The 24,854-nt window shown below is 42.0% G+C and overlaps 2 protein-coding genes across 3 annotated transcripts in view; one reads left to right on the top strand and one right to left on the bottom strand.

Annotated features, from left to right (window-relative positions):
* Window positions 1–2,527: 2,527 nt before the first annotated feature.
* Window positions 2,528–24,854, top strand: part of nlgn2b (neuroligin 2b) — a 200,457-nt gene continuing 178,130 nt past the window's right edge. Inside the window, exon 1 of the mRNA XM_079649112.1 lies at window positions 2,528–2,887. The gene's annotated coding sequence lies outside the window, so the exon portion shown is untranslated. The remainder of the gene's footprint in view (window positions 2,888–24,854) is intronic.
* LOC307018728 (fibroblast growth factor 13-like) overlaps window positions 13,906–24,854 on the bottom strand; it is a 30,523-nt gene continuing 19,574 nt past the window's right edge. Inside the window, exons 3-4 of one of the 2 annotated variants that reach the window (XM_079649115.1) lie at window positions 20,991–21,189; window positions 13,906–20,909 (exon numbers count right to left, since the gene is read on the bottom strand). In XM_079649115.1, coding sequence (XP_079505241.1) covers window positions 20,839–20,909; window positions 20,991–21,189 — 270 coding nt within the window. In that variant the 3' untranslated portion in view covers window positions 13,906–20,838. The remainder of the gene's footprint in view (window positions 20,910–20,990; window positions 21,190–24,854) is intronic. The other variant, XM_079649114.1, reaches the window with a different exon arrangement.

Raw genomic sequence — 24,854 nt, 5'->3', positions numbered from 1 at the left:
CTGCCCGATCAAATGCTGCTCAATTTCAGCCTCTATAGAGTATGACTTGTATCTTAATTATCCCAGTCTATGGGTCATGAGCCATCATCCATTTACCACGGTTATCACTGCCGGATTGTCATGTCTAATTGACTGCTGGACTGTGAACTAGAAGTAATTGGTGCAATTCATCCGCCTGATATGTTTCCATTAAATAATCCTGGTCCTTTTGAGAAGATAAATTAGTCTTTGGTAGATCAGAGAGATGTTAGTGTGGTAATCTCAGACCAGATAAACAGCGTATATTGTCTGGGCATGTCAACAATTTCACACGTCTTGCCAATTCTTCATATAAGTGCATGTATGTGTTGCAAAGCACAAGACAGTCAATTTGACCTTGTCATTGTGACCTTGTCATGCTAAACGTGGAATAAACTTCTTACAGATTACTTATTTATCATCAGGGATTTATATGACTTTGCTTAAATCATATGAGTAGTTCATTTAAAAATCCAGCAGTTTTAGAGTATTTAGTTTCTCATTAGAGTTGTGGTTCTGATCACCTGAACACCAATACAATTCAAAAATCCTGTCTCTTTTAGCTTTGTTTTTGGTCTCTACCAAACTAAGCTCAGTAAAGCAGAACAGGGCCACACATTTGGGTGATAATTAGTGTATGTTAGTCACTACGAGGAACCCTGTTACATTGTCACGTTGTCTCTAATACATGTTATGTTATGGGTAAAATATTGGTCCTCTTTAGTTTTTGGGCAGTTCATTATTTTTTTGTAATTGTTCTGATCTATATCTTATCCTTTATTCCTTTTTCTTAAATGTTTTTGTTCTAATGCATCTCTTTGCATTTTTGGCACTTACTAAAGGTGCTTCATAAATTATAATAAGATCTACTCTGCCTTCAATTATTCAGTGTATACAGACAAATAACATTCCAAATTTTTTTGAAAACTGAGGAAGCAATGAACTTTTGTAAATGTAAGTAAATGTTGTGTACTTGGAAATAACTTCCGCCCCCTCCATCCAGACTGGACAGGTATCTTATATTCCAGCAAAACCCCACTTAAAGCACATTTTCCATGGATTTTGAAGGCCGATCTATGGCATGCCAGTCACCTATGGAGCCCATGGTGGCCGCCCAACTCCAAGATGGTCCACCCGGACAGATTTTTCCGTCCACCATGACTAAAAGAAGGCGGCCCCTTTAAACTTGAGAGCTGCTAAAATGAGCTCCATGTCGACAGCTTACCATGTGGAGCTTTTTGATCACTTGGCCAACATACCAGAGACTACTGTGAGGGATGAGATAACGGATTATGGATATGTGTTAAGGCAATACACTGTAGTTAAATCTAACTGGAGGTGTGTGTCCGTGTGTGGAACACTGCATTGTCCATGCAACAGGGAAGTGTGTGTCTGCAGAGAGGCCATCGAGTTGTTCAGCTCAAGCCTGTTGGACCAAGACAAGATTGCAGACTCAAAAATCTGTCACCTACTCATAATTTCAATGTGTGCAGTAAATAAATGTACACAGAGAAAGACACTCTGGGAAGAGCTCGTCCTTCTGATGGTGTCTCTGTTGCCTTCTCCCAAATCTAACTATATCACGTGTAGTATCAATACTATCCAATATGCCAGTTCATCATCCACCATGAGCATCAGAAATGGTGATTTATGGAACAGGATATTCCCTAACAGTGTTCAGGTGGTGCAATTTGGACATTTCTCCAGTACTTTTTATCCATCTCCAAGCCATTTCCACTCCTCAGCAGTCATCACTTTGTGCCACTTCCACGTATAAATTGTTATTCAATCAGTTCAAAGGGATGGAGTTTCTCCTCGTGGATAATCGGCACTGACATGATCGGACATCTTTTGAGGTGCACTCACAGCTGTGTTTGTTCTCTGACCATCTTGCAATTAAAGTAGAACTAAAGTTTATTTGAATATTTTGGTTGGTACACACACATTTATCGCACATTTTTCAATCATGAGAGGGTTCCCTATAGTTTCTCCTACTGACATTCCTTTGTAAAAAGTCAAATAATCTTTTTGAGAATGTTTTGCATATTCTTACTTTGAAAAAATATATCTTACTTTTTTTAGTTTTAAGAATTATAGCCAAGCAAATTTGGCTCACCCCATTGGCAATTTTTTTTGCTTGATACAGGAGAATCTGACTTGATTCAAGAATATTTTTGCTTAAATCTGCCAATGGGGTGAGGCAAATTTGCTTGGCTAAGGAAGAGCTGTTTTTTGCAGTGGCCTATCAAGTATCCTTAGCCTACTGCACCTTACTCATGTGTTAGGGACCAAACCATATTTTGCCAAAGCCTGATAAAAGGCCCTTATTATGTTTAGACCTCACTTTACACAAAAACTATATTTTACGAAACCAAAATAAGTAAATACATGTTATATGAGTTGTTTTTACGAGTAGGCCTATACGTTTTTTAACCTTTCTCCGCCACTAGGGGCGCACTGACGCATAGTTGTTTCTTGTAAACAGATAACGGCGGGCTAATCAAACCCACCCACGTTTGAGGAAAGGGTCTACACACAACTGAGAAACGTTTTGTTAGAAACAAGCACTTTAATAAACAAAAAGATACAATAAAACTCCACGGCTGAGAACAGTGGTGAAAGCAAACGTTCTGAGGACAACTGCCCGAGAGTTGTTGTTAGTAAAACACCTTGCACAGAAACACGGGTTTGAGCTGCTACTAGCTTAATTAATTTAGCCCTGGAATTGACGGTGACCCAGAAGAAGGAATATAAAGTAAACATATAGCTAGCTATCCAGCAAGTTACTTCAATGTGGGCGCTTTTATGGGATGAATGACGGGTGGTTTTTCTGCACAGAAGAATGCAAAGGACAAACACCTGGTTTAAGGTAAGACCCCTTTCTCTGCTACAATACTGAATGCTCATGTTTACAAATTGCGTGTTTTATTAGCTGCGTGACAGCTTGCACACATTTTACTTTAAGTGTGAAGTGCAGGTGCCAGTTACTGTAATTAAGGTTTGGTGGTTGGGTTGGTAAATAGCATAAATAAGTTGCCTGATAAACTCGACAAAAGATTGTTAGTAAATTCAGTGATGTGCTTTGAACATGTTCCTCTCCTTTGATGCTCATCTCCAGCTGAGGGTTTTTGTATTTCCGGATTAAACGTGACGCACGAAATATAGATAATAATGCAGTCATCTAAAAGGCTTTGACTCTATGTGCTTTTGGATAAGACATCCACATTTAAGTATGTGGAAATGCGGCACAGAGATGGAAGAAGTACTACAGAAATGCTACAGTGTAAAAAAAACTCAGTTACAAGTAAAAGTAATGAATTTTAAAACGTTAATTAATTATAGTACAAAAGTATAAGCATCAAACTATACTTTAAAGTAGCAAGTTAAAGTACTCCTTAGGCAGAATGGCCCATTTAAACACCATCTTTTTTAAAAATGATTATAAATGATTGATGCATTTGCATTCCTCACTTCAATGTCCTCACAAAAGTGGGGTTTATTTGAATTACTTTATATACTACTAATTGCTTTACCTATAATAATATATGATAATGTATTAGTTGATTTATATTTAGTATTAATAATAAAGCAAAGTAACTAAATCTGTACAATAAAAGAAAACATAGCAACATTTGCCTCCAAAATCCAGTAGAGTAAAAGTACAAAGTAGCATGACGTGAAAATACTTATAGCAAATTACGGGTACCTAATTTTTTGTATCCTAAGTACTTGAGTAAACGTGGTTACTTTACACCACCTATAGTGTTGCAGGGCTTCCACTGAGTGTGTGCACAGGCATCTGTAGTCATAACTATGGTAGATCACAGCCTCATCTCTTATATCCAACCTTTACATGAAAGGACATGTTAAGTTTTGTGTTTTTAGTGGTTTACATTGCTCGAAAACAGATAATTCCCATTTTCTTGCTTTTCTATTGTTTATCACTTAGTTTTACGTGTTCAAAGTTATAGATTCTGTATGTATTACTGTGAGTGGGCTCTCTCACTGACTTGGTTTTGTTGTGTAGTATCAGCTTTATGGAATTACTATATAGTTTTACTGTTGAGTATTAGTTGGCCAACATGTTCTATCCTGATATAGGGAATTTGAGTTGGATTGTGCCTGTTAATATCAATTGAGCCGATACATGATATCAATAAATGACAACATTGAAAGATGATTAATGATAATTTTGAGTTATCTGCCAGCTCTACTAATAAGACCGATTACCAATTTTGCTATCTGTTTGATTGAGCTGTATACAAATTAGGGTGTTCACTGAAAGATAGGGGAACATTTTATATTTAAGTTGTATAAAGTGTTTTTTAAGCAGTGAGTACATGAACCTGAACTGACTGAATAAAGAAGTACAAGTGAGCACACTGGAGGCATACAATATTACATCTCCAAATAACCATGACCTCTTATATCTACTGCAGCCAGAATTTCCTGGGACCAGTGCTGCTTAACTTACAATTCAAGTAGTGTATTTTTTTACAAATTGTCCTTTTTAAAGATATATAGAAAGAATGGTAAAAAGGGCACTTCTCATAATCATTTAACAAAAAATGTTTTAAAACTAAAAGTTAAATATAGTTGCACGTCTCTGACTTACTGACCAATTTATTTTAATACCCTCACACTCACGCAATTGTTTAATACTCAACAACATTATTCAAAAGAATCAGCTAACACAGAGACTTCTTTAGTATTCAAAGCACAAGAGCAGACTACAAACTAGTACAATTAATAGTTATTAAATGAGCAGCAAACAATCAAAATTATGAACTTACTGTATAAGGACATTACAGGCAAAAATATCGTTTTTTCATGTACTTGTTATTTTGGTCTATTTTGCTTCCATTTTTTCTTTCACTCTAATGGAGATAAAACTTCCAAGAAACACATATAAATGGTGTTCGTTTTACTACCATGTCTGAATTTATCTATAGATTTAAAGCTAATCTGCATTTAAACATAACATTTCAGTGGAAAATACTGACTGAGTGATATGTTTTTTGTTTTTGTTTTATCCTTCTCACCTGCAATGCCTTGGTAACTGCATGCAAATGAGCGCATTTTAATTAGGCCTATAGTTAACGCCTAATTTGCATTTCAATGTGGCGATTTTGATGACGTTATTAGATACACATTTTACTGTATTCACTTTAAGTGTCTCCCCTTAAGTACAGTACACTAGTCTCTGATAAATTACCTTAGCTAAACCTTGATATAACTTATCCATTAGCTAGTAGCCTTAGCTAACTATAATTGTTATTATTAACTCGAGGCACTGGCAGTTTAGTCATTTGTTCATTACCACTCACCTTCAAAATAAGCCTAGAAAAGCAGGCATAACATGGGACTGTAAAGTGGGAGGTGCTGCTACCTGTCTGTCTGAAGTGACTGCCGATGACTGTCCGCACCGCTGTGCAGGGGAGGGAGGGTAGAGAGAGCATTGGAACTTCACAGTCTAATCTCCCGACCTGATGTTTTTATTTTGTATTCAATCAATATATTTTTGGAAAGGGAAACTGTGCGCAAACAGCAGTATATTCATTTATTTAAAAAAAAAATAAGGGGGAAAAAAGGGCACTTTCTCTGGAGGAAGAAAAGGGCAGGGGCTCAAGCCCACATAAAGCGCAGTTCCACTACAGCGCGGAGCTCGCTTTGAGCGTGTTCCGGCCCGTTTTTGGTTGCGTTTCCACTCGGCATAGTTCCGGCTAGCGGGTACTATTTCACAGTTTTTCTGGCCCCATAAAATCGAGGTTCTTAGCGGGCCAACAACCAGGATGATTCGGGCTGAGCAGGGCCGTATCCAGGATTTCCTAAATACCGAGGTCCAAAGATGCTAGGGGGGTTCAAAGGCTTTAAAAACACAGCAGGATTCCAAAACAATTATAAAACTTGTCATTATTTCAGTACAGTTCAATTGGTTTTATTTTCATAAACGGTTATCAACGGTTAGTGCCAAAGCAGTAGGCTATAATATATTAATTACTGCTGTAGACTACAACCATTACTTGTTTAGCTAGCATAAACTGAAAGGTAGCGTTAGCTGGCTAACTGACGTTATTTTGCCGCTAAACTGCATGATATAAAACGGTGGTCTTCAAAGCGTATTTAATCCTCAATCACAATAATAATATTCAAAGTAATTCTGGGCAAGTAATGGGCAACATTTACCGTTGATTGACGCGCCATGTCAGCAGACTGGTAGCTACACGAACCGTTAGCCCCGCAGTCTCCAGTCACCCGAGCCTCGTCATTCTGATAGCTCCGCCCCTTCGCTCCAACCCCCCTCCCTCCCCCCACATCTACAGGTGAAAATTACTTTTGCGACACATTTATCGCAGGAAGTGTAGCAAAAGTCAAGACCGCAGATTCGTCGATTTATACTGCCACAGAGCAGATTCGTCAAGTTGTAATGACTGATTTGAGAGGTTGTAATAACCAAGTTGCAGTTTTAATGGAAAATATATTTAAAAAATATGTATTTTTCTGCAAGTGAACATTTCATCATGTTCCTTTTTTTTCTACAAGCTACAAAACTTTTTTTTGTGTTCTGTGACTTCAAATTTGGTTCACAGTTACGTGGATATTTTATACAAGTGTACATTTGGTTCACAGTTACGTGGATATTTTATACAAGTGTAACTTTGGTTCACAGTTACGTGGATATGTTATACAAGTGTAAATGTATGCACACAAGCTCAGATTTTTTTTCTGCAAGTGCTCACATCAGGTTTTACATGCTCTCGCATTTTGCACCATATCTACCTTCATAGTTTAGCCTATAGCTGCAATATAAGTTAGTGTGCATGTTGTCGGACGTCCACTGACTAACGTAGAGCGTTGACACAGGATCTGCTGGTCATATGATGTCCTGATGAACAGAAACAAAGCAGCCTGCTGGACTCAGATCTGAGGTTACCTACTGTAACCCCAGCTTCTATGAGTAAATGGCGCAGCCCTCTAAGGCTATCGCTATTGGGTAATCCCCCTGCGCCCCCGCGCAGCACTGAAACACTTGTAGTCCACGCCCGCCCGCAAGGTGGGCCCCACCCTCGGGCCTCCTTCCGGTATAAATAGGAAGGTGGCCCGGCAATCTGCTCCCATACAACATAACTTTTCTTCAGCTATTCGTAGAGCCAGTGGGGCCCCGCACTTAGAGGGCTGCGCCATTTACTCATAGAAGCTGGGGTTACAGTAGGTAACCTCAGTTCTATTTCGTATATGGCTTCGCCCTCTAAGGCTATCGCTATTGGGTTAAGGGCGAAGCATGATGTAGTCTGCGCCCCACTGGGTCCGCCCGGCACTAGAAGCACAGACATACCTGCTCAATAACACCCCCCTGCCTGATGTGCCATGCGTAATGGCTCATCACCGTACCTGGAACATAGCAAAACATGCCTATCTTCCCGACGGGGTGAAGGCTGGGAACAATACATACCAGCCGCTGTGAGAAAGTAGAGACGAAAGTCCCACCTCGTCCTGCGATCGTAGTGGGGGAACAGCAGCTCTCTGCGTGCAGACAGGCAGGAGAGCGCACAGCTGGATCCCTGACGTCACTCACTCTGACCAGGCACTCCGTACAAAGTGTGTTTGAGGAAAAAGGAACATCCCTCCTATAAGAGGGGAAATGGGCCGCTCTCCGCGTGCCAAAAGGCAGGAGAGAGGCGCACAGCTGGCTCCCTGACGTCACTCACCCCGACAGGATACCAAGTACAGGGTGTGTCAGAGAGGAATGGGAGACATCCCTCAAATAAAAATGAATAAATGAACAGGGGGAAGACCAAGATGCAGCCGTGCAAATATCTTCCACTCCACATTCCTCCGTGCAAAGCCGTGGAGGAGGAAATTCCTCTGGTGGAGTGCGCCTTGATGTTCTCCGGGGGCTCCACCCCAGAGGAGACATATGCCTGTGACACAGCCTCACACAGCCAGTGTGACAGCCGTTGTGCAGACAGAGGTTGCCCGATCGAGCTCTCTCTATAGTGCACGAACAGGCGCTGAGAACGGCGCCAGGCCGCCGAGCGCGCCACATAGCAGGACAGCGCGCGCACCGGACAGAGGAGATTTAGAAAAATAGCGGGGGTAAAAACCGCGCAAGACACTGTTCCTGGGATGACAGGAGTGTTTCTTGTATCCCATGGAACTGCTGGGGGGAGAGGCTTCTCTGTGAAGTGCCGTAATGGTCTTCATGGTGACGAGCCACGCCATCGCCGCCGCTGCCCGTGAGGCAAAAGGGCTGCGAGGGAGTTTCCACACGCTGCCTTTCACTCCGTCTCTCCTCATGAGGTGCGTACACGCCCAGGGGATGAGAGGTGTGCGCATGCTGTCCACACGAGGCGTTATAACGGTGCTCGTGGTTATTATGACCGTGTGTAGGAGGCATATCTGGGACAGAGGAATGCCGCGAGTTCTGCAGTTTATAAACCAATAGGTTAAAACAGCAGGCTTCTGCAGCGAATGAACCACCTCTGGAGTCCCCCTGTTGGAAGAGACTCAGGGGGATCATCACGTGACCAGCTGACGCCAACGCCAAGCAGCTGCGTCACGGAGAGGGCTGTGTGGGTTGTGACACGCCGGAGGAGAGCTGTCAGTTCTTCCCCTCGCTGCCGCGAGAGTCACGCTCTCATGCCGGCTGAGTTTAACTCCACTCCCAGATAAACGATTGTCTGAGAGGGAAGAGGACAGCTCTTCTTCCAATTTATTATGAAAACCAGGCTTTGACAGATGCGATACGAGATGTACCGTCTGTAAAGCGACTTCCTCCCTGGGGCGAGCCAGCAAATAGCAGGTCGTTCAGAGGAAAACCACACTCTCATCCCTCCTCTGTGTAGTGGCTCCAGCCTTCTCTACACAAATCATCAATCAATCAATGTTTATTTATATAGCCCAATATCACAAATGTTACATTTGTCTCAGTGGACTTCACAGTTTGTACAGAATATCAGTGACAATACGACACCCTCTGTCCTTAGACCCTCACATCGTACAAGGAAAAACTTCCAGAGAAAACCCACAGTTTAAAGGGAAAAATGGGAGAAACCTCAGGGAGAGCAACAGAGGAGGGATCCCTCTCCCAGGACGGACAGACGTGCAATAGATGCCGTGTATAAATTGAAAAGATAATGCATTTACAACATAGGTAGTCCAAATGTTTGGAAATGCATGTGTGTATAATAGGAAGATGAATCCACGAGTATATCCATCCAGGACTTATGATCCAGGACCACAGCCACGACTCAAGATCCAGGACTCGCAATCCATGACACAGGACCGCAGGATCATCCATGACTCCGGATCCCGGCGTATATAGACACCAAAAAGAAAGAAATTTGGGGAAGCTGGGTTAATCGGAACATGAGAGTACACAGGTATAGGCAGAGAGAAGGAATAAGTAAGATGTCCTCCGACAAACTAAGCCTATATCAGCAAAACTAGGGGCTGAATCTAATCAGCCCTAACTATAAGCTTTATCAAAAAGGAAGGTCTTAAGCGCACTCTTAAAAACGGATAAATGCGAGGAGCCAGGAAATATCCGAACGGCAGACGATTGTCTGGTCTGATATTCCCTGAATGGAAAACGCAGGAATTTCCTGTGTTTCGGGATGATGGGTACGTGGAAATATGCATCCTTCAGGTGGAAGTGAACCAGTCGTCCTGGTGAAAACATTCCAGCACCTTTTTGATCGTCAGCATGTGGAATACTGACAGATCGAGGATGTCTCATTCCCCCAGTCTTTTTCGGGATTAGAAAAATAACGGGAGTGAAAACCCCTGATTTTCCTCCCTTTGAGGAACCCTGGAAATATCCTCTTTCGACAGGAGTTCCAGCAGCTCGGATTGGAGCGCAAGACATAGCTTCTGGGAGGACAGGAGTGTTTCCTGTATCCCATTGAACTGTGGGGGTGGGGGAGAGGCGAACTGCAGGACGTATCCTCTGCTGATCAGCCTGCTCATCCATCTGTCCATCAGACACACGTGCTGCCACTCTGAGAAACACTCTAAGAGCGGGCGCACATGCTCGAGATGTTCTGTGGTCGTCATGGAAACGAGCCACGCCAGGGAGTCTCCACACGCCAGGGAGTCTCCACACGCTGCGTTTCACTCCGGCTCTCATCATGAGGCGTGTACACGCTCAGGTGATGAATGGAGGTGTGTGCAGTGCTGTCCACACGAGGCGTTATAACAGCGCTCATGGGTTTATTATGACCGTGTGTAGGAGGCGTATCTCGGACAGAGGAATGCCGCGAGCTCTGCAGGTTATTAACCGAGGTTAAAACCGGCAGGCTTCTGCAGCGAGCCCTGCTGTCTGCTTAATCAACAGATTATTGGCAGCCGGCTTAATTAGCGAGCTCTGCAGGTTATTAACCGATAGGTTAAAACCAGCAGGCTTCTTGCAGCGAGACCTGGCGCAGTGGCGCTGCAGGCGCTGCCGCTGGGGGCACTCAGCCTGGAATACTGCTCATTCCCCCGTTCTGGCTTCTCTGTGATGCCATTGCCCTCGCCGCCACTGTGAGGCGAAAGGGCTGCGAGGAAGCCTCCACACGCTGCGTTTCACTCCGACTCTCATCATGAGGCGCGTACACGCTCAGGGGATGGATGGAGGTGTGTGCAGTGCTGCCCACATGAGGCGTTATAACGGCGCTCATGGGTTTATTAAGGCCGTGTGTACGAGGCGTATTTCGGAAAGAGGAATGCCGCGAGCTCTGCAGGTTATTAACCGAGGTTAAAACGGGCCGGCTTCTGCAGCGAGCCCTGCTGGTAATCAACAGATTAGTGGCAGCCGGCTTAATTAGCGAGCTCTGCAGTTAATTAACCGATAGGTTAAAACCAGCAGGCTTCTGCAGCGAGCCCTGGCGCCGTGGCGCTGCGGGCGCTTCCGCTGGGGGCACTCAGCCTGGAATACTGCTCATTCCCCCGTTCTGGCTTCTCTGTGATGTGCTGTAATGGTCTTCATGGTGACGAGCCACGCCATTGCCCTCGCCGCCGCTTCCCGTGAGGCGAAAGGGCTGCGAGGAAACCTCCACACGCTGCGTTTCACTCCGGCTGTCATCATGAGGCGTGTACACGCTCAGGGAATGAGTGGAGGTGTGTGCAGTGCTGTCCACATGAGGCGTTATACTGGCGCTCATGGGTTATGACCGTGTGTAGGAGGCGTATCTCGGACAGGGGAATGCCGCGAGCTCTGCAGGTTTATTAACCGATAGGTTAAAACCAGCAGGCTTCTTTAGGGAGCCCTGCTGTCTACTTAATCAACAGATTAGTGGCAGCCGGCTTAATTACCGGCTCCGCTTCCTCGGAGGCTCTCGCGGAGCCGACCAGGAGCGGGGGAGCCTCACTCCCATTTGACTCGCCGCCGGGAGACCCTGTCTCTGGGGTGGCGGGGGTGCGGAGACGTGGCCGACTGGAGCCAGCTGTACATGCTGGCGAATGCCGTCCACCTGTTCCGCGGCCGTCTTCATGAACTGGGGTCCGAACAGCCCGTCCGGGCTGATTGGAGCGTCCAGTAGCACTTTTCTGGCCGTCTCCGTAACAGACGCCGCCGCGCTGTGGTGACGGAGAGGGGGAAAGCATGTTCGGCCGCCAAGCTGGCACCCTGCTCCGACTCTGTCTCCCCCGTCCGGGTGAGAGGAAGGAGGGGAGAACCGAACGGTGAACCGTGGAGGGAGGCGGGGCAGGAGTTGCTTCGGACTCCTGCCCGGCACTCTGCCCCAGGGACACGAGGCCCCGTCCGCGGGCTCGTAAGCCTGGACGGGCCAATCGTCCTCCTCGGCCACAGCAGCAAGAGTGTCCGCTCTCCGCTTCCTGTCGCCCGAGGGGAGACGAGCGCAGTGCATCCTACCTGCTGGTTTAGAGCCGCGTACGCGTGCTCTGACCCCCGGCAGGATTCGCATACTGCTTTTATCTCTTTAGGTCATAACTCATTATGAACCCAGAGCCACATGAGGGACAACCACGGACGCAGTTGTTGCTCATGATGATTCTCAATTGCTGTGCTTCATTAACTGTGCTGGTTTGCTGAAAAAAAGAGGGAGCAGATTGCCGGGCCACCTTCCTATTTATACCGGAAGGAGGCCCGAGGGTGGGGCCCACCTTGCGGGTGGGCGTGGACTACAAGTGTTTCAGTGCTGCGCGGGGGCGCTGGGGGATTACCCAATAGCGATAGCCTTAGAGGGCGAAGCCATATACGAAATAGAACTCTAGATACCTCATCACTCCTCCGCTGCCGCGATACAAGTCCGGGCTGCGGTGGTTTGTTGATAAATGACGTCTTCTTCCGTTTGCTTTAATCGAGGCTACGTAGTTATGCAGCGCCTCCATCGTCAGTAAATGGAAGTACCACAAAGAACCCTGTTTAGTGCAGTTTCACAAGTTTTGTATACACAGCTCGAAAAAAATTACCGAGATCCGGACCTCGGTGACCTCAATGGTGGATACGGCCATGGTATGGGCTCAGAACAGTCTCATAATACAGACATGCACATAGAAGGATTCACACTTGTATTTCTTTATCCGCAAAAGGATTAACACTTGTATTTCCGGATCCACACTTGTGTTTTTCAATGCACAAACAAATGTTTTCCGTTTCATATACATGTAAATAAAATCCAAATGCAGAAAAAAGTTTTAAATGTGTATTTTTGATCCACACATTTGTTTTCCGTTTAAAACCTCTGAACCTGCAAACACAAACCGCTTTCTGTGCATGGATCGCTGTGCATTCGTGTGTGGGTTTTTTGAGAGTCCCCTGACGGTCAGCCGATTCGTACTTGTTATTTTTTCTATCTATAGCCAATCAGATGTCTCCTTAATTATAAGCCAATCACATGAGCGTGCCCCCACGAGGGTAGATTTCTTGCGTTCATGACGTAGCGCTTCATGTACGCATTTTGCGCAGTCCGGAGCTGACAGGTCCATGGAGCCTGCCTGCAGGCGCTAATCTCAGGACACCTCCTCCACTCTCAGTACATTGCCACTTTCCGAACAGGAAATGCACGCAAATACAAGCCTTTATATTATTAAGGTAAAGCTCCACTTTCCGAACCATTGATGAATGCTTGTGTGCACACAAAAACGTTTTAAATGTGTGTTTCCTGTATGGCGAATACAGCTGCTTTAATTACGTCTGTATGAAGTTGTTGTGAGTGTGGAGGGAGCAGCTACAGGTTAGCTTAGCCTAATCGATCAGTGCACTACGAAACCAGTGCTAGACAGTGAACTGTCAACGGGGGGGAGCCCAGCCGGTCATTATTAAAAGGAGAGCTGGATCTGATCGATATGGACATAAACGCCAGTGAAGTATAACCGGACGCGAGAGAGAGATCAGATCAGCTGCTCAGTCTGATGGAGAGACGCAGCTCTGCATGATCACCTGATGCTCCGCCCTCTGTTTAGCAAGCTGACCGGACAAACTTCTATTCAGTTTTGGTTGTATGGTTTTAACTCAGTACTTTTTTGCAATACAGAAATAGGCTGTTAGCAGACACATGATCTGTGTATAGCAGCTTGTGTCAGACCCCTACTGTTCCAAACTTAGAAAACGCTTGCATTTAGCTTTCTTGAGAGAAACTCTTAAATGCTGAGATATGGACAAACTGTATATATTTTTCAAAGGTTGCCTTACACTTATATTACCCAGAAGACTAACCTGTGTAAAGCTTTGCCGACTCCTGCTGGGGATCAGGTTGGGAACAAGTGGTCTTGACTATTCATTTATAAAAGTATCTCAATAGAGTTCAAATATGCAGAATGCCAGCAGCGTATTGATGAAAGTGTAGATTAAAGCAGCATTTGAGAGGGACTGTAAGGAAATGGGGGAAAAGAAGACAAAAACATCAAAGGGAACTGCTTACAATCATACAAATATATGTTATTTTATTGAATAATATTCCATAGTAAGACATCTCCTTTCAATTCATGTAGGAGTTATTGTAGAAATGTACACAGGTCTGATGGCAAACATGAAGATAGGGTGAATGGGCTTGTGTCTGTAGATACTGAGAGGGAGTCATCCCTAAGGAGCAGAAGAACAGTGAAGAATGCATGCTTTGCAAAAAACGATTCCCATGTCAGTCTAGACAATTAGTAGTTATTATTGCAGACCACTGAACACCTTTGGAGCTCGCAAATCCTGATTGTAGTTTGTTGTAGCCTGTGGACATTGTTTCCCTTCCTTGAGTGCAGGCTGGTAGTTCTCATTGCATATTGCTGGTCTTCATTCCTGTTGTCTGCGTCCTGAAATGGTAAAAAAAAGCCAGTATGTTCCTGCTGCTCGCTTTGGCTCTTACTAAGGAGTCCAACGTGTGTCTTTATCCCTGCTGACACTCGGGAGCTGCCTGAGGATTCAGACCCTCTCTCTGTGGCCCATTTTTTATTTATGGCTTTTTTTTTTCTTTTTTTATATATAGATATTTTTATTCATTGTCATTTTTTTTTCTCCGGAAGACAAGAAGATTGGAGTTAAACCAAGAGTCCTTAACAGTAGAGAGAGGGAGGTTGTGGGAACTTCCTGGAAGACTTGCGTGACCGTTACTCCGAGACCACCAAGGTCATTGCGGCTGTGTGTGACAGGACACGTGTTGGCTTAACCTTCTGTGTACACATTGCATTTTTAACGTAAAGCTCACAGTCGCACAGTTGGGATTCAGTTTGGGTTAAGTCCACTCGGGGGTCACATCAGTGTGGATACAACAATGCCGACCAAACACAAAAACACACCAAATAGAGGAGGAACATTTGGACAGCAACAACAATCCCTCCTTTTTTTGAGGATTTAAAAACATGACAAGGTAAAACTGAAAGACAATAAAACAAATCATCAACATTGATTATTTAAGTACATTTTTGAAAATAAAGGACCTGACATATCAGATATACACTATTTGTATTATTGACATAAGATACATGTAAACTGGCAACAATCCATACATTTAGGTCTCCCTGACATGTTTCGTTGTCTGGACGCCTGCTTCAAATTGTATAGAGATCAACGGGAATATTTGACATCCTTCACATTTTTAGCATTCCTTAAAAAGGATTAATATTATGCTGCAGCAGGATCAATACTCTTTAATTTCAAAAAAATTGAATTACTTTTAATATTTATTTAATAACAATTTTCAAATCCAAGCATCAACTTGGTCAATTTTTCATTCTTTCAATATTTAACATGAACGGTTAGCAATATGACATACTTCTATTTTGTACTTTAATTTAACAACCGATTTATCTTTATTTTTGATGGGGACTCAGTCGCTACAAATGATGTCCAAATGACATCCATGGTTAGTAACCCCACTTGGGGTTTTCTTTTTTCAAACAAATGTATTGTTACTTATTTACTGTGTTCAATTCATTAGTATCAAATACTTTTGGTGCCATCAATATCCTCGATACCTTTGACATTTTGATATCAAATAAAAGATTCAATAGAAGAGTCTATAAAGTGTAAGGAGCTGTTGTATTTGGAAGTATTGCACATAAAGCCTAACAAGGCATCATAACCACATTAGGAATCCATTATGCGTGCGTTTACACTTTAAAGCATGATATTAAAAACGGAGCCTCTTCATAAATTGTAATTGCTTTTGATGTTTTGAAATTTGGCCTACAAACCCAGCAGTGTTTATTTGTGCCCCTCAATACCAGTGTTACCTTTACATCCAACTGCCTCCATTAGAGGGAGCCAGTTGTACACAGATTTCCCCTAAAGATTGACTAACTGCATGGGACACACTTTGGTCTGCGTATTGGATAGAACAGACGTACCAACTGCAAATAACTGTAATCATACCATATGCAAATATAACATTGGAGTGAACTTGGACAGTGATGAGCTTCAGTTAATTGCACTGCCTGTTTTATAAATTCGATTTTTCTGAGGATTGTTTGGGTAATTACCTAAAGGACCATATCAATTTAATTTAACATTTCTTGTCCTGAATGTTGTACACATGATTTTATGCTCCCGTAAAACATTATTATACTGCATTTAATGTGATTTAAGATCCCTTGTTTGCGGTTTATAATACTGTTCAAATCAAATGTCACCTAGGATTATGGACGGAATGTTTTCCTGGATGTTGGTAGTTGTTGTACGGTATAATACAAATATTTAATCTCTACTGCATTGCTAAAGATTGGCTGCAGTTTAATATCAATTATTGCCTTTATTCCAACTAAATGTTATAAATAAGTGGGGCTCCTTGTTTGTTGTATTCTATTCAGAACATCCAAAGACAGTATGTCAACATTTAAATGCTTCAATGTTCCTCCAGTTCTCCATTGCCTTTTGGAAATTTAGGGACATCATTTTTGTATTTATATCAATATATGCCGGTACTGCCTTTAGCAGATGTGCGTCTCAAAGGATAGTGAGTGTCTGCTGATGCTCAGGAAACAGTTTGTCAGGCCTAGTGTAAAAAACATTTCTGTTGTCGTCCAACGGGCTTCTTTGTCGAGTTTACAGCCTGTAATCAAACAACAGCCCTCTGACTTCATTATGAACTAATGGATTTCGCTGTATCTGGAACCTTGGGGAAATGTTTTCAAACCCATCGCAGGGTTGCTGTGGTTTATTGAGTCTATCGATCATTGTTTGAATCTCATGCCCTTTCTTTCTCTCCTTGCCTCTCCGTCTTGTCTCATCTGACCCTTATTCCCAGATGCACACACACACATAGACACACAGACTTTATAAACACACTGTAAGTATACACCTACACAGGCAACACAGTGTTGAAAAGAAAGTTAATGGGCCGCAGATACTGTAGGCTGTGGTTAAAAAGAGGTGTGTAGGAAAGGGATTAGGACTTTAAATCTCTCATGCGTGGGCACACAAACTAGGCTATATCTGTATTTTTATTTTTCTGTTTTACCACCTCTGTTGGATTTTAAAGATAAATATATTCACATAACACTTTCCGACTTTCATCAACATACAGTACAATAATTCTTAATATCACTTTGCTTCTCTATTGCTAGCTTTCCATCAACATGACCATTTTCTACCATACCTTTAACATTCAAGAGCAGATCTTGCAGAACTAGTGTTGCTACCAAAATCCTACTTTCTACATTGCACTTACTTGTCTCTGAACTTTGCGACATCCTTAACTTCACATTCATTGTAAAAACCTATTGGTCTCTCTTTAGTCCTTCCTGTCTTACATTCTTCTTCGTTCTTCACTTAACATTCGACATCGGACTTGTTAACATTCTGTTCCTGTCTGTTTACATGCAGTATCACCGTCGGACAACTTACTCTGGCATCCTTTTCTATTACGATTGTAAGAACTGGTTGCATTTTGTAAGAAAGGAAATCTATGGATGATTAAGAGAGTCTCTAATGTTTTACACAATGTAAAGTGGCATTTAAATCATGTTAAGCCTGTACGTTAACTTACTTTCTTTCTGCTTAACTGTTAAGTAGAGCCTTAGAATGTCATTATTTTCTACTTTTTCTTTAAAACTGTATATTCATGTGCTTTGTACTCTTAGTTGGACAACATTAATTTGGGAGACTATTAGACGAATTTGGCACATTTCATAGAAAAAACAATTAATCAAGAACATTTCCAGTGGATGAATTGATAATAAGAGTGATTTGCAGGCATTTTGTATAGGCTATAAGAGAAAAAGAATGGCCAATATGTTTCATTTTGCCACGCCAAATTCCCTTGCTGTCACTGCTAATACTTTCCTTTTTATAGAACCAACTTATTCCCAACTTGTAAATTTAAACTGGCATGAAGAAGCTCCCAGATGAAAAATGGAAAACTATAAGCCTATAGCATAGTATGCTACCTGCTGTGCACACACTTTGATATCAAACAGTTAGTTAGCAATACACAGTTGGAAGCCATTCTATGCTGGACCAAATTCACCGGGGAGGCTGTCAACAATACAGATGTGTAGGTCTATAATACAAAATTGGCTACAAGGACAAAATATCCAAACTTGTACTAAACCATATTCCCCCTTGAAAAGCCTAGAAAATTACAAACTGACTGAAAAAAATGCAAAGCTCTCCAACTAATTTCCTCCATAGACCCCCTCTCATAAATAGCGCACAGTGCCTTACGTGCCTCTTTGTTTTACATTCATTATCATATTCACACGCCGCACCAAACCCTGCCAAGAATCTTGCTCACTTTACTGCAGAAATTCCTTATCAACATTCCTCAAGAATACACCTGCTAATCTTTCTAAATAACTGCCTCCGTGCATTGACCTCTTTACAATTCAACACACTATTTCAGACTTGCTGTAGCCCTCAATGCAGCACATTCGGAAAGCCTCCGTTTCACATTCTGTACCCGCTCTTCTCATTTCGTTACCATTCAAATTACAACCCATCCCGATGCTTTGAACCTCCTAGAGATTATCTGTGATTGTTAGCGACCATATAATGAGCTTTTTTTCTTTTCTTGCCTTCCACATCTCCCAGCGTTTCTCTTGCAACGTATTCTTGTCTATGTTTGTTGGTGGTATCCAGGATGATTGACTTTGACTAATCATTATGATGTCAGTTACCAGAGCCATCCTATCCTCATACACTGGTTCATATGCTATTTTACGAAAGGTTATTTCTGATTACATCTGTATTCTTCAAAGAATCTCCCACAACATATGCCCAAATTTGCTCATCACATGCATACAGTCTTCAAAATAAACATTGGTCTTCACAGAAAACACCCTGGTTATGTTTAGGCAACAAAGGTATTGGTTAGGTTGGGGAAAAGATGGGGAATTAGGTCACAATAACCATAGACTTGGCGTTACGTTAGTATGGAAGTAACGTGACAAATAGGTAACAGCACTTGCGCAGTTTTTTGAAAACCAAACATTGGCTTATTTGTCACAACTTCTGACTTAAGTACCGTTACTTCCGTAGTTATAGCTACAAACTGTATATGAGAACTGCATGCCAGAGCAGGCAACATTTCCAACAACAACCAACACCCTGACTGATCAAATCAGCTCATCGTATATTTTAAAATATTCTATATAAATGAAAGAGAAAAACAAAACACTAGTGTATTGCACCTTGTTGAAATCTTAAATGAATGAGGTGCCTTTTGTGGGTTTGCCATTGGTGTGACCAAAGATCACACTTTTCTGCTATTTTTATTCTTTTTTATTTAACTCTCAAATGTAAGTGATAATGGTAAGCAAGCTGGATATTACTGTAAGTGTCACCTATTCAAAGACCAGACAAATCAAAGACACAATGCCGTGCCACGTCTGAAGGACATGGTTAAGGTTACCCGCAGTATCTCTATCTACATCCTCTGTACTGGCGCTCATTTACACACAGTGTATCCATGGTGTAGAAGACGTCCACACACGGGGGGTTAAAACACAATCACACCAAGACATTCACTACATTTTCGAGGGCGATTCTTCCAAGGTGATTTGATAAAGCTAGTGAGTGGATAAGCTGCCAGACGTCCTCAGAATAACAAGTGCTCCAGCTCAGAGGCTCCTCTGGCTTTGATGTTCGGCTTCAAACCTGGCTTTATGCTGACAGCAGATGCCGAGTGAAGTACACACTACGGCTGCTTTTTTTTCCAGGTGACTGAGTTCAGGTCTTTCATGGATTTAAAACATGACCCAGTTGTTACATTTTAGCCTCAAACAAGCTAGTGCAATAATAAGTGGTCACATCTCACTCATTCACACACTCGCTCTTTTTTCATCACTGAGATGTATCTTCTGGATTGTTGGTACAAATATTGCTCATTTGTTTAAGAGTCTGGAAAACTCTAGTTATGTATGCTCTATTATATGGCTCATCTTCCCAGGAAGAACTGTGGCTGTTATTATTTTTATTTTTAATATGACCCTGATACAAGCAGTGTCTTTTTTGTTGGCATTGCTTTTGTTTTTATCTTACATTTAATTGCTATCGTCTTTCAGCTCCTATCCAAGTCATTATTTGTGTTTGGGCTGTCATTCATTCATTTTTTTTTATCACAGGATTGTTTTAAGTTTTCAAAAACAAGAACAATTTTATCAGTTTTAATGTCATAAACTCTTCTTTAAATGTAGCTGTTTTTTTCTCTCTTTACTTTCTCACACCCTCATGTTGCTCGGCCGACCTGATCCGACCCAGGATCCCTGCAGATATATCTCCTCTGTGAGCTGTTTCATCTCACTTTGAGCTTTAGTTGACCTTGGTGATTAGCTTAGCTGGTAGGCAGCTGGTGGGTGGAAAGCCAGGCTGAACCGCACTGTCACCAACTTTAGGGCTCAAGAGGGGGCCCATGGGTGAGGATTATGGTGCCGAGTCAGCGCTGGGAATGCGTGAGTGGTGAATATACTACAATAGACCGAATGGTAGGTTTGGCATGTGAGAAAAGATGGAATTGTCAGTGGGACAAAGAAGCCCGAGCATGACAGAGAAATGAAGGAGACTGTGCATTAGGAAGTCACTGGGGTGGAGAAAGAGACAAACAGTGGGAGGGGGAGGGGGAGGTGGTAGTAGTTCTGGCTCAGGCCCTTGGCTTCATTTCTGCGGTGACAGGTGAGGGGGGGACTCCTCTCTCAGGTGTTCTCGGCTGCTGATGGACTGCTGACCTGTTATCTTTCTGAATCTCTTTGCTCACTTCTGGAATAAGGTGGCCCTTGGGGGCCATTACCCCAGCCACCCTCAGTGCATAATGGGCGGCTGTATTCCCAGTGTCACTGCTGCTCTTTGTCCCACCCTCAGTCTCCTGTGCTATGAAGCATCAGCCTTGGGAGCTTCTTTCCGTCCATTCTTCAGGGACGGCAAATCTGACGTCTTCACTGTCTTCCGCGGAGGACTCACCGGTTCAGGGGCAAGCTGGTGTAGCGATGGCTCCTTATACATCGCAACTGTGAGACAAAGATAGAATCTGTCGGTTAATAATAAAGGAGGTGATTAATAAGTGAGGAACTGGTTTGAATTGTGCTGAAGTGACACAAAGGACACAAACCCTCTATAACTTTTGGCAGGAAGTGCGCAGCTCCTTTGTTCTTCTTCACCCGGTTGCCCTTCATGACCTGTCCGTCGCGGTTGATACCGATATACCAGGAGCGGCCAGACTGGGTTTGGCGATAGAGCATGGAGGAGTACGTGACGTAGTAGTTCTCGAACACACTCTCCTTGAACTTGCACTCAGGAGTGAAGTGCTCCTGAAAAGATACATGGAAAAAGGAGAGAGGTGGATTTATATTAGCAAATAAAGAAAGGGAGGAAAAATAAAGGGAAAACGCCATAAGAACAACATTGGTGCAATCTTTGAAATAAGCCGGTATTTTACGATAGAATACGATGCAATACTTCTCTAATAACAATATCATTGGGATATTAAACATTTAATCATATTTTGCAATATATGATGTATTATTTGTCAGGATTAGGAACATTTCTTATTAATTTTTGCAATGTCTATCTTTGTTTTGACCAACCTCCTGCCAATACCGATGACATCATTGCAATTAGATTTGATGTTGATTAATTATCTATACAACTCTCCCCAACCCTATCTTTGAACATAACCTTTAGTTCACGTAAGAACACACTTGAAAGAACAACGACCGTGGATATAAGTAGAAAAAAGCACTAATTGGTGACTGTTTCCTGAGGGAAAGGGTGAGTAGAATTCAATTTGGACTTGTGTTTCTTTGAACATCCTTGTCCTTTGGGAAGAAAAGGATGCCATTGCTTATTGTATGATGTAGGAATAGCACTAACATCTCATGTAAACAAAACGCATTTCCAAAAGGGAAGAGCAAAGATGAAAAGGAATAAAACATTGACACCTACACAAATCAAATACAGATTTTCACATACATTACATTGTGTCCAAATAAATGAATTATTCTGACATCGAACTGCATCAGAGGCATCCTTAGTTCAGAAAACAAACTCCACAACCCTACAGTATGATATAAACAAGATTCTAGGTAATGGGATCAGTCTTTAGAATATTTGTAGGATGGTGTTTATGATCACAATCCTCCACAAAGGTTTACATTTGGATCGGTGTTTCTGCACTATACATATCCACATTTATGGGAACAATAGATACCACTTGTAATACAAATAGTAATGAAAAATATATAGTAAATCTAAACAGATACAATTACTGATATTACAAATCGCGAGGACCCAAAATAATTATAGTTAAATAAATACAAAAACAATTTACAGTAAAAGAGGAGATTTACAATAACACGATTTTCTAAAATGATAGACAGTTCTTAAAACATCTTTACATTTTCACAGTTGTTGCCTATAATTCCATAAATGAATGGGTCATTAAACCAATTGTTAAGCAGGAAATTCATTATTTACAGTAGTTGCTCCAACTCAGAGGATTTGAGGTCATATCAACTAAGAAAACAGACTATTTTAATTGGTTACAAACCAAAAATATAAAAAAAACCCACTTGAGCTGGTTTTTCAGAGTCTTGGTAATGAGTATGCAGAAACAGTTGAAAGACTAATCCGTCTTCATTCCGCCAAAAGAGAATTATCCCTCCAATATATTCTCATATACTGTCAATTGTCCGAGACTGGCTGGATCTGAATAGACATTACACAATCAAATTAGCAGAAGTTGGATGAATTCCAGCAGTTAAGCCAGTAAATGATCATGTTCCAGCAGCACTTCTCCTCCTTCTCTGTCCTCAACATAAGGACTACTGAACCCTGCATAATGTTGACTGGTGATATTAACCAATAGCGACAGATATACATCTCTCTTAGCCTCCATCAGGTCTCCCCTGTCAGAGAGCAAAGCCAATCTGTGGTATTGATTTAGTGAGAGCAGCAGGGCAGAAATGGCTGAGTGGAGAATTTCTCAGAGACTCGGGAAGAGCCAAAGGTAGATTGGGTAGGTATAAGAGACCTTCAGTTTCACACTTATCACAGATCATCACCTTTCTCCTTCACAGGGAGGCGGAACTTTAGCTGCAGAGAACTCAGGACTTTATGACCTTTCTCAGTCCACTACTGTCCTGCTGCTCCAACACACTTTATACACTTTTAACTAGTGGTGAACAGTAACTAAGTCGTTAACTTAAGTACTGAAATACAATTTTCAGGTACTTTACTTGAGTTGTTCCATTTCCTGACACTTAATACTTCTATTTCGCCACAAGACATTAATTGCAGGGGTGCACCGAATGCGAAATTCTTGGCCGAATCCGATACCGAAAATAGGAAACAGTTGGCCGAAAACCGAATGCCGAAAGGCCGAAAATTATTAATAGAATATATATATATATATATATAATGTATACATTTTTTACCAATGTTGTTCAGCTGCCTGATTATGGAAAAAGACATGATTATGGCAAAACTTAACTTAAATAATAATCACTATTATGGGTCCATAAAACATTTATTCAGCACTTTTGAATGCATACAGTACATTAATTCCAAGTCAAGTGCATTTTCTTTTCTCTGTAGGATAACTACAACAAAGTGCATTCAGAACAAAGCCAAGGTGCTTTAAAACTGCATAAACATCTAGGCCAGGCCTACAACAAAATAGTGTAAATAAAGACTGTAACAGCCAGGCCTTCAACAACAACAAATGCACCTATAAGTGCATGCATACAAATGTGCAAACTGGATAAATCCACATGAATGTAACTATTTACAAATGAAATTACAATTCAATTTCAAGAATCTGTAAATAAGGCTGTCTGTCCTCATAAGCAAAGTAGTAAACATTGTATAAAGATACATAAAGTGAAAACTGGATACAAAATCCACAACCAATTACAAATTAAATTACAATTTCAAGAATCTGCAAATAAGGTGGTCTGTCCTCATGAGCAATGTAAACAACATTGTATCATTTAGATACCAAAAGCACAATATGTTGAACACTGTGCTGCTGTCATTTCCCCCTAATGATAACCTGAGATGGTGAATTATAACTCACAATGAAAATTGTTCAGGAAAGTGGGTATAGAGTAGACATGTAGAACTAGATAAGCTTATGATAAGCCAGCCTTGTCTAGTTATTAAGGAAAAGTGGGAGGTTCTTTTTAATGAACAGTAGCTTCTCTGCTTTATCAGCCATAAGTCTGTTCCTCTTCTCATCAAGCACATGAGAGGCAGCGCTGAACAGTCTCTCGCTGTCAGTGCTTGTGATTTGATCTTACTCCGCATATTTGTCCGGGTGTTTTGATTTCAAGTGGCGGAGTAATCCCGAAGTGGTGAAAGTCTTTGCAGTTACACCCCCTCGAGAAATGTTAGCTAAACACGTTTTACAAATCGCAATCCGCGCCTCTTTCTCTGATATTTTTAAATATCTCCAAGCGCCAGACATGTTGGCTGTGAGCCAGCCGCGAGCATGGTCGCACGCCGTGCTTGTCGCCGCGTTTTGATTACGTCATCACAACAACACGTTAGCTTACCAACGTAACCCTGTTCCCTGACATTCGGTGATATTTTTTCGGTGCCAAAACCCTTTAGCCGAAAGCGCCTTTTTAACCATTTTCGGCCGATAATTTTCGGCGGCCGAATATTCGGTGCATCCCTAATTAATTGACATGTATATAGACTTTTTGCACTATTTTGTATTTTTGTATTTTATTTATGTTGCATCGTTGGAAGAGCTCAGGTAAGAAGAATTTCATTGGCATTTCTACACTGTAGCTTTGTGCATATGACAATAACACCTTTGAATTTGAAGAGGCAAGTATTGTATTTTTTGTGCACTACATTTATCTGACCACATTGGTTACTTTGCATTAATGATAAAACAATTAACCCATAAATAAGTCTTTGGTTATACTTTGAGTATAAGCTAAGTAGTCTATAAAGTAATTCAATTAGC

Source organism: Notothenia rossii (genome assembly GCF_949606895.1).
Source record: "Notothenia rossii genome assembly, chromosome: 9".
NCBI lineage: Eukaryota > Metazoa > Chordata > Actinopteri > Perciformes > Nototheniidae > Notothenia > Notothenia rossii.
The sequence above is the reverse complement of the archived record's forward strand: the minus strand, read 5'-3'. Positions and strand labels throughout refer to the sequence as shown.